This window comes from Zingiber officinale, chromosome 6B (genome assembly GCF_018446385.1).
Source record: "Zingiber officinale cultivar Zhangliang chromosome 6B, Zo_v1.1, whole genome shotgun sequence".
NCBI lineage: Eukaryota > Viridiplantae > Streptophyta > Magnoliopsida > Zingiberales > Zingiberaceae > Zingiber > Zingiber officinale.
Genome location: NC_055996.1, coordinates 120,421,444 through 120,432,816, shown reverse-complemented (window position 1 = coordinate 120,432,816; position 11,373 = coordinate 120,421,444). Strand labels below are relative to the sequence as shown.

The 11,373-nt window shown below is 34.8% G+C and overlaps 1 protein-coding gene across 1 annotated transcript; it reads right to left on the bottom strand.

Annotated features, from left to right (window-relative positions):
* Positions 1 to 8,175: 8,175 nt before the first annotated feature.
* LOC121989279 (acetylglutamate kinase-like) lies at positions 8,176 to 9,643 on the bottom strand. The gene has a single exon (XM_042543218.1). The coding sequence runs from the start codon at positions 9,532 to 9,534 to the stop codon at positions 8,497 to 8,499; it is 1,038 nt and encodes a 345-aa protein (XP_042399152.1). The 5' UTR covers positions 9,535 to 9,643; the 3' UTR covers positions 8,176 to 8,496.
* Positions 9,644 to 11,373: the final 1,730 nt, after the last annotated feature.

Below are 11,373 nucleotides of genomic sequence, written 5' to 3'. Positions count from 1 at the left end.
TCCCTTACAACTCGTCTTCAAATTATGTGAAAAGAAGCTAGTGACAGGATTAGTCAATCATCAAGTGACTAAGGAGTGAGAATTGATTCCTTGTCCTATTGTACCATATCTGTCACCCTCTAGCTAATTGAATACCCTAAACCCAAACACCCTCATAGATGCTTAATATTGTGATGACATTACAGTAGATTTTTTTATTATGACTGATGGTAGGGCATCTCAAGTGGATCTTTTATCTTCAGTGAATGTCATAGATTTCTTCGGTTTTGGTGTGTTAAATTCACATCGATAATGATCTTTTGCTATGGAAATTTATTGTCACATATGAGTTTGTGATACAGAAGGCTCCAGATAATTTTTATCATTGTTTGGAGTTATTTTCGTCTTTTGGTATCTTAAGATTTTAAGTCCATTTTAGGATTGTTTTCGTTTTTTTACATCTTTGGATTTTGGATCTACTTAAGCACTTGCTTGGATTGTTGCTAGGGATGCTTTTTTTCTTTGAAAAATAAAACTCTTTTCATTTAAACTTGAGGCGACTTCTCTTCGTTTATCAAATTCTCTACTAAGAAAATGAGCCCATAGAATAATCTATATTCTGTCTAGCATCAATCGGTATCAAAGCCTATCAGATCCCGTGGATGGTCGTCATGGTCGTGACAGACATTTCGATTGAGAAAGTCCCACATCGTGATCATAGCGTCCATGAGAAGATGTTTGAGGATCTACAGAGAAAGTTGCAAAATTAACTGATCGTTTGGTGGCGCGGGATTTTAAAGATAGTAAGTTATCTAATCTTAATTTTAATCCCACTTTCAAAAATCTATATCACCATTGTGAACATCGTGGTCGAGAGGAGCGATATGGAAACCTCGAATTTCAAGTCGATCTTCACAAGTTCCCTAGTACGTTTCACGATGAAGGATTTGTTAATTGACTTAATAAAGTGGAGAGAATTTTTTATTATAAGAAAGTAACCGATCATGTGAAAGTAAAGTTGATTGTCATCAGACTTAAAAGTCGAGCATCGGTGCGATGGGAGCAATTGTGATGCTCATGAGATCAACAAGGCAAAATCAAGATCATTGACTAAGAGAAGATGAAGAGTCACTTTCTTCCTTTCGGTTGCACGCATACCAATGTTCTAAAATTTGCTAAGCGATATTCGAGTGTCAAACTAGCGCCTAGCACCTTGGTCACCTAGGTGGGGACTAGGCGCCATTAGGCAAATTCTATGATATTAACATAAATTATATAATAATTAAAACAAACTATCTTTCAATTTGCAAGTATCAAAATTAAAACAAATTACCTTTCAACTTCAATGAATATTGCGAGTGTTTGATGAAATGGCATTTCCAAAAGATGAGATTTGACCAACCTTCAATTCAATCTCTTCCAAGTCGCGCAGTTGAGGAAATATCACGCAACAAATTTTTCTTTAAATTGATTTCTCTAACCTTTTAACTCTCTGATTTCTCTCTTCATTCACTCCGATTTCTCCAACTCTAGTTCTTAGTACAGAGATGAAGTTTAATGTTAGCTGCTAAGGTAAGCCAATAAATCAATTTTCTTGTTGGACCAAAATTTAGAACTTATAAAACTTAAACCCAACACAAAAAAACAAGTTACATTTCACTTTTTTTTAATTGTTTTAAATTTATAAGTCTAAACTAAAAAATAATAAAAACCCTGCACTATTCCTGCAGCGCCTAGACGATTCCTAAGGCCGCCTAAGTTAGCCAACTAGCATATTCTTGATACTGTTGGCTAGCGCCTAACACCTAGGCAGCCGCCAAACCGATTTTAGAACATTGACTCAAACTTTGTTTCAACGACTTCAGCCGTTGAGGCAAGGTGCAAAATCGATTGATGACTACATACAGAGGAATTTAACCAGTTGATTGCCCGAAATAATTTATTTGAGACAGAGGAGACAGATGGTGTTGTTTTGTTGTCAGATAGTGGGGGTTATGTAGTACTATTCATAAATTTTTTGAGCTCAACAATTTCATGGAGAGTGAGACCGCAAAGAATTAACAGGAGAATGCTTCCAACTTTACAACAGATTTAGGCAGGAAGGAGTATGGTAGCCTTGTTGAAGATGCAACTGATTTCCCGTATGAAATAATTGATGATGATTTTACCAAATTGACTGACGAGCTTAAGCGGTAGAGTATATCAAATGTTGCTCATGAAATGAAGCAACCTCTTGTATTCATAACCAAGACAATCCAAATATCAAGGAAGAATATGTGGAGTTGAGTGATCTTGCGGATACCATAAATGCCTAAAATCATTCCTATCAGAAATATGATAATTATCTTTTGAAGACTTGTCATGCATAGGACATGGATGCGATTCATGAGAACATCAATTTATGGAAAATGCTTGAAGTTGAGGAATACTTTTGACTTTATCAGTGAAGATGCTGAGCAACCAGATCAACAAATGTTTCGACCAGAGGATAATATCTATGTTCAAGCCAAAAATACTAACGAGTGAGAAAGATCTTTCTAGAACAAAAGATGCTAACTGTGAAATATATACTGGGAGTGCAATATATGACTATCAACACTTTGAAGACAAACATCTTCGGATATCGATTTTATTTTCAAAAAGCATGCAAGATCAAGTCCTTTTGATCAATAATGAGAAGCATACTGTGGAATCAGTCAAAAGTGAAACTGAACCAATTCTAGCCACTTTAAGGAATGCAGGCCATATATATGTATCTTTAAAAAACAATGAAATTGAAGAGAGACTAACCATAGAGTTTTGGCCGAAAACTGAGATCCTTTCCTAGCTCCATCATCCCAACATGGTGGTTTTTTATGGAGTTGTTAAAGGACCAGCAGAAGTGCAACAGTTAGGAGATTTTGCTGAGTTGATAACAAAAGATCTTCTCCCTGGCTATCTCCTGATGTTACTATTGTAAACTTGAGGATGAGTTTTTTTCAACCCAAAGCAACTGATGCACGAGGCTCCGAATATTTTTTGTCATTATTTAGGATTATTTTTGTCTTTTTGCATGAGAGTTTTGAGTCTATTATAGGGTTGTTTTCATCTTTTGCACCTTAGGATTTGAAATCTATTTAAACACTTGTTTAGATTGATGTTAGGATGCTCTTTTGATTTGAAAAATAAAACTCTTTATTGGGAATTCAATTAAAGTCTCATATTGAAAATACATGAAAAAGATCATGAGTTTAAAAAATAAAAGATATATCCATTAGTACGAGAACTTTTAGGAAGAACCCAAAAATAAATTCATGAAGACTTAGAACAAAAGTAGACATATTATAACATTATGGAGATATGTTAATTCTTTTGAACATAACAAGTAGCATCACAGTCATGGTCCAGATCAGATGTCATGTAGAGTGGCCTTGAACGAAAATAAGGGGAGGCTTGAGCAGGTCAAGAGTGACCGGATGCTTGTGAAGAGGTCCAAAGTAAGTCAAGAGTGACTAAATGCTTGCAGGGAGACCTGAAACAGGTCAAAAATGATAGATACTTACGGGGAGGCTCAGAGCAGATCAAAAGTGACCAAATGCTTACGAGGAGGATGCTTGAGTGGAGGCTCGCCCATGAGAGTAATGGTGGTCCTTTGTTTGAGGAGAGGATTGTAGGGAATACAATTAAAGTCCCACATTGAAAATACATGGAAAAGATTATAGATTTAAAATACAAAAAATATCTCCATTGGTATGAGGCTTTCTAGGAAGAGCCTAAAAACAAATTCATGAAAGCGTAGGCCCAAAGTAGACGATATCATACCATTGTGAAAATATGTGAATTCTTTTGGCTCTAACACTAATTTAATTTAAACCTAGAGGCGACTCCTCTTCGTTTACTAAATTTTCTATATCTTACTCTACAATTCCTATGAGGAAACGAGCTCACAGAATAATCTCTCTATTCTGTCCGACATCAATTTGTAAACCTAACACTAATGACATTTCCTCCCTCTATGTCATCCCTCCTCTCCTCTGCCCATTCTAACTCATGACTCTCTATATCTTCCACCGCTCTTTATTTTCCATTGGATAAGATCTCTTATCTCTCTCTCTCTCTCACTTTAGTTATTCTATAAATATTTTTTTCCCTTTTTTCATATCCAATTTTAGATATAAGCATTCAAAAGTTCCATTTTTAGTTTCATTAACTGATTTTTTTTAGTCTTTTTCTTAGCTATTGTGTATTTTTTATTAAAAAAAATCTCATTTTTATAAGTATATAATACCTTATAAGTTATTCATTTTTCCTTTACTTTTTCCTACTCTTTCTCATTCCATCACTAAAATTCTTTACTTAGTAGTGCACATCCCTTTAACTCTACCGAGTACACTCTTGGCTACTATTTCAACTTTGATATCATCTTATCTCATGTCGTATCTGAATCGCCCTATATTTCTCCTAATACTTATACTCCTACCTTCTCCTTAAATATGTTTTGTTTCTATCATTTAACATCCACAACTTAATTTTAGAATTTGTGCATATTTTCATTCTATTGATACTATGTTTAAGGTGTATATCCTATACTACTAACCTATGTTGGGTAGTTATATTTTCTCCAGAGATAACTTTGCAATCTTTATAAATTTTTCTATCATTCTTGTTAATCATAAGAAAGTCAATTTGTGATTTATTATTTTTATTTTTGAACGTGATCAACTGTTATACTCTTTTCTTAAAAAAAACGTATTAACTAGTATAAGATTATATGCTATCGTAAAATCCAATATAATTTTCCTTTTTTTCATTTCTTATTCCAAACTCATAACCTCCATACATCCTATCATATTCCTCATTTTCCAATATCACATGCTTATTTAGATCTCCTCATTAAAATCATTTTATTTAGTGGAATATTTTATAATACCTCATCTAAATCATCCCAAAATATAAATTTGATTTCTTCATCTAATTCTATGTGAGGTGTATATATGTTAATTATGTTAATAGTTTCATTTGCCACTATTATCTTAAGAGTTATAATTCTATCTTTTTTTCTAATTACTCCTACAACTTCATCCTTTAACATACTATCTAAAAGAATACCTACTCCATTTCTTATTTTATTAATTCTTGTATACCATAACTTAAAATCCAAGTTCTCTATTATCTTTATCTTCTCTCCTACCCATTTTGTGTCTCTTATTTTTCTCCTAATCATCGTATCTATTACCTTCATTGTTTTATCAATAAGTGTTCTTATATTCCATGAATCTTAGACCATTAGTTTCATATATCCAACTTATGATAAGAGAACTCTTGCATATTTAAAACTACACCTAAATTCTCCTGGAGAAACGACGATCTTTCTTGATACGTTATAGTCGAACCTGCAACACGAACTCTTATATATTTAGCACTATACCCAAGTTCTTATGAAAATGCAGCGGGTCTTACCGAGACATTACAGTTGAACCTTGCAATGCGCTCCTTCCAGAGATGAACCTAATATTAGCATAATTGCTAATAATTTGATGGATCCATTCATTAAACATTTATCTGAATTCAACGCTAGCAAGCAACCTAACGCAACACTCACTCTTTCTTATTCAAGATTGGGACCGCCATGGTCCGACTTAAATTTTTTAAAACTTCATAAATTTTTAAATATTTGAAATGGCTTGATTTCGAAAATCAATCTTAGCTTTAAAATTAACAAGGAGATTATGGACCCATTTTTTATTTTGAAAATCTTAATCCCATATAACTCCGTTGGACTCCTTTTTGATGTTGTGAAAGTGGGAGGAGGTTAAGTTAGATTGGTATTCAACCATGACCAAATTGAATGTAGGGGAAGAATAGATGTAGCGAGAGCCCAGGATTAAAATCTTTTAATTATTTATTTTATTTATTTTGCATTATTCTATATTCTTGTTGATTTACCCAAACCTAAATATTGTTTGTCAAACATAAACAAAAAAAAAAGATTGTTGGTACCCTAAACACTTGAGTGAGCAATCGTTGGTGCCTCGAGTGGTTTGACAATGATTTTAACATTTGGGCAAATGAGTTTAAGTTATTCCATGCCTTTTCTTCAATAAGATCAAAGAAAGGTGGCATGGAACACCTAAGAGACTGAAAAGACGAGGAGTGTCAAAGATTATTGTACTTAAGAGCAGAAGGCGCAAGTATAAGAGAAGGATGACACGAATAGTAAATCAATGAGCTCAGTGCATTCAAGAGATGAAAGACATGGTAGAAGAGTATACCGGTGGAGCAAGAAGGAAACACAGGAAGTAAGATGGAAGGGCTCGCTGCATTTAAGGGACAAAAAACCGGGTAGAAGACTACATAAGTAAACCTTATGAGATGAATCAAGTGAAAATGTACTTGGGGTGAAGGGTAAAACTCAACGAAGACAAACTCGATCTTAGTAGACTTGAGTCAGAGTTCTGAATGACCAAAATAGGATTCAAAGTGATCAAAATTGGGTTTCATGCAAGAAAAACTTCGATCAATCAAACAAGAAAATCTATCAACCAATTCACTAGTTTATGCCCTTTATTTTATAGGTTGGGTGTCGTTTGATTTAGGAGGTTCAAGTGACTAGAAAATAGTGCCAGTCACCAGAAGTACATGTGGAACATTATCTAGGTCAGATTCAGGCGAGGCAGGTAGATATCTAATTGATCGGTGGATCCGTCGATCATAACAGATCCAATCAATCGAAAGACTGCTACATCAATAAAGGCAATAATTGATGAAATATTCGTGGATGAAGCCGATAACTAATTGAGCACTATGCAATCGATCAAATGAGATTTTTTGATCGATCGGATGTGCTAAATCAACAATCTCGACTATTGGAGGCAGAGACAATAAAATGGGAATAGAGGTTCGAGGGAAATAATACCACACTCGAATACATCTAATTAAATTGGTGTATCTTTATTAAGCCTCCCATTTTATTATTCTATTGCTACCTATTGCTGTGCTAAATGGTTTCTCCACATTTAATTTTTTTGCCAAAGAGTTGAAAGATAGTGAACATCATATGCATAGGCCTTGGACATAGCAACCTAGGGGTTGTGAACTAAGTAAGTCCTCGTATTTATCTTGGTATGCTTGTGATTATGTGTTGACTATTTATATGCTAACGTGTGTGTCCTTGACCATATCATGAGAAATTAGTTGTTTAATTTGCAGGTATATTATTCACACCTTCACTTCTAGCAATCTTAAATGCATCATTGCACTAGTAGTCGACTTAGCCTGCATCCAATCTACTCAACTATGTCTAGTCAATTGACTTGGATAAGATTACAAACTTATCTGCCAACAACTTTCAACTTCAGTCAACTCTACAATGATTTGATAACTCAAACCTTATTTTGCTAACTGAGATCCATTCTAGTATACTCAATTAACCTTAAATCTCATGAGTTGACTCAATTGGCATTCCATTGGCTCAAATTAAATAGAGAGCAAGGCTTAGCTCGACCACGAGATTCTAATAAAGGGTTGAATACCAATAGATTCCCAATTATTGGGTCTCCATTTTCGTCCCTGGTGTAAATGGTATTTAATTATGAATAAATGACGTCAATGTAGTCTATGGAATTGTACCTCACTACTGTCTTTGGTGTTCTTTTTTTTTTTTTTTTTTGCCTTTCTCCAAGCAATTGGCAATTGTCCTGTAGACTTGTTATGCCTACATTTTGTTAGTAACAACTTGGGAAAAAAATATTATGGAGTATTTTCATGTCAAGAAAATCATAGTGTGCCATTTAGAGGTTGTGAAGTCTAATTCTCATGCACATTAATGCCAAGCTTCAATGTGCATGTCCCACTCACTCAATGTATACGTCAATATGATTTCTCTATAGATACTCAAATACAAAATCTTTATCCAGACAATAGAAGAGAACTAGTATTATCTTCTATAATATAGTAAAGAAGAACCAACTTTGGAAGATTCTTTTAAAAAAAATAAATTAAACTTCAATTTACTCAAACCACAGAGGTATTTAAAACAATAAACCATACAAGAAAAGCTAAAATATTGAAATGACTTTAAAATGCCAACAATAACTCACATATAATTCATAGCATTCATGAATGCAAGAACCTCATGATTCTAGAGAACTACTTCACTTACAATCTACGAAAGATTCATTCTCAAAGATCCAAATAACAATACTCTGACATGAAGGCTAATAACTTTCTAACAATTATTCTAAAGGGAAAATTGATACATCAAATAGCCACATGGTATTCATGCATACTAAATGTATGTCTTGCAAGAACACAAGATACAACCTAAATTGCAGGTGACTTGAGATAACTAACAGAAAAAATTGACAAAGAAATTAAAAAAAAAAGACCAGTTAAATAACTTCTTGAACCCAATTGTTTATAGATCAAAAAGAAAATGGCATAACTTATTTTGAAACACTAAGAAGGTGCAGAGACTGTTACCTTTGCTAGCAGCAGACCAGTACAATGCCAATACTCATATCACATTGCCCACGAGACTCATCCAGTGATCATTGTCCCAGCCCCCTCGTCGGTCATAATCTCAAGAAGAAGGGAGTGTGGCACCCGGCCATCGATGATACTAGCAGTGTGCACTCCCTGGGCCAGCGATCTCACACAGCAATTCACCTTGGGGATCATTCCACCAGCTACCTTCCCCTCAGCCACCATTTTTCTGATACCACTAATGTTTATCTCCTTCACAAGGCTGCCTGGATCATTTCGGTCCTCCAAAATTCCAGCCACATCCGTCAGCAATATCAACTTCTCAGCCCCCACGGCTGCGGCAATCTCCCCTGCAGCAGTATCAGCGTTCACATTGTAGCTCTGCCCACGATCGTCGGCAGCCACTGACGCGATGACGGGAATATGACCGTCTGCGAGAATGGGAAGGAGGATTGAAGGATCTACGCGCGAAACATCCCCTACAAACCCTAGGGCGGCAGCGTCCGCAGAAGGTCGCGCGGTGAGGAGGCGTGCGTCCTTACCGCAAAGGCCTACGGCCGTGGCGCCTGCGCTGTTAATGAGGGAAACTAGGGACTTGTTTACCTTTCCGACCAGAACCATCTCGACAACCTCCATGGTGAGCGCGTCGGTGACGCGGAGACCATTGTGGAACTGCGGCTGGTGGCCGAGGCGAAGGAGCCAGGAGTTAATCTCCGGGCCGCCTCCATGGACCAGGACTGGACGGAGACCGACGCAAGAGAGAAGGACGAGATCGTTGATAACGGACGATTGAAGATCGGCGGATTTCATAGCGGCGCCACCGTACTTGACCACGATCGTCTTGCCACGGAACTTCTGAATGAAGGGAAGAGACTCCGAAAGGATGTCGACACGGGTCTGAGACGGTGTCTTGACGGGCGGCGAAGGTGCAACAGGCACGACGGCGGCGGGTTCGGCGGCTGCAGCGGCGACGATGGAGCTCATGTGGGTTGGCCTCGCTGGGAGCAAGCCGGGTTTAGGGCTATGTCCCTGAAGGGATTTAAACGGAAGCGAGAAGCGGAGAGGAGTAGTATAGCTTTTCGCAGAGAGCATCGTGACCGTGACTGATGCCGGCAGCGACGAGGTGTTCGCCGAATTAATCGCTCGAGAAAGAGGCAGCACAAAGATTTGGGGACGAAACGGCCAGTTCGGGAAGAAATTTTAGAGTAAATTATTAAAAATATCACACAATTTTATAAATTTTAATAAAAACAACATGCATTTTTTTTAAAAAAAAATAGGTTTAATATATAAATTTATTATTTAAAAAAAACTAGCATAATCTTTTTTTTTAATGTTAGATTTTATATTAAAATTTTAACATTCATTGTAATCCATCCAATTACCGTTAAAATATTATATTAATATTAAATAGTATTTCCATTAACTTTTGTTAATTTGTAAGATTTATTAAATTTAATCTTAAAATTTATTACAATATTTTTAAATATAAACTCATATAATTACAAAACTAGTTAAGAGAGCACAACGCACATATATACGTAGTAAATTTAACACAATTAAAATAATTATTGATGTGATAAGCTCCAAGCACCATCAACGTTACTAAGAATATGTTATCTCTTTAGTAAATCTTGGTAAAGTCGAGGTAAATATCTTCCTTATGTGTTAGTCATTATTTCAAAGGCTAGTAGTCACCCGTAATTTACCTCCTCCGTGTTAATCTTGGGACGGGTTGACGGAGGCGCTGGGACGAACGTATTTATCTTTTGTCACAATGTTATATCTTTAGCTATTTTTAAATATTTTTAATTTTATTTTGGCCTTCTTAAGTTTTTAACAATTTCACATGTTCTCATCAATCTAGTTGAAGAATCCACGTCCCTTAACTTACTTAACTTACAATAGACAAAAGAAAAAAAGAAAACACGAATAGACGACGACAACAACAACACAAAAAAAAAAAAATGAATAAAATATAAAAAAATCACTTTCTATATTGACTCCTCATAGAATTCCAATTGATTAAAGGGCAGGACATCTCAAGATTTATCGAGGCCCTAGATAATAATAATAATAATAATAATAATAATAATAATAAAAGTCTTTTAATATAATTTTAAATTTTTTTCTCAAGTGTTTTCTTTTTGAATTTGGAATTAAGAATGATCTATTTAAAAAAATAATTTATTTTTTAAAAATAAAATATTATTTTTATATAAAATTTAGTTTTCTCGCTAATATTTAGATATTTTTTAACATTGTTAAATTATTTAATTTTTTTGAGACATTATTGAACGTAAATAAAACTTTATTAATTTATGGACGAGGGAGGAGAAGCGTTCTCTCGAAACACTAGTTTATTAGTTTTATAAGATATATAATTAAATAGAATAAAATATTGACTAAGTGTAATTATGAGGAAATAAGATTAAATAAAATAAAATCTTAGTAATGATGAGGAAATAAGGATACGTGTAAGGTATAAATAAGAATAATGAATTAATTGATAAGATGCAATTAATGAGTTAGCATGATATTTATTAACGTGTATGCTATCATTAATTAATATTAATGGCCCAATTTATTTTTTTAATATTTACTTAATTATTTAATCAATGCCCCAGTAATATTGGGGCCCTAGGCATAGGCCTTAATAGTGTATGTCTTGAGTCGGACCTGTTAGAGGATGACATATTTATTATAATAGAGAAAAGAATCAATTTTCGACGGACGAAACATACAATCTAGGTTTTTTACAATATAGGTTTTTTTACTTCTCGCTATCCATTGGACTGTAGCATATTGGAGCTTGTCTTCCTTCTCGCTATGTTTTCTCTCTCATCATTATCTCTCATTATATGTTTCTCTCACATTCAACTTTCTCTTCCATCTAATTTTTTCCCTTATCTCTAAAGATAAAAAAGAAAA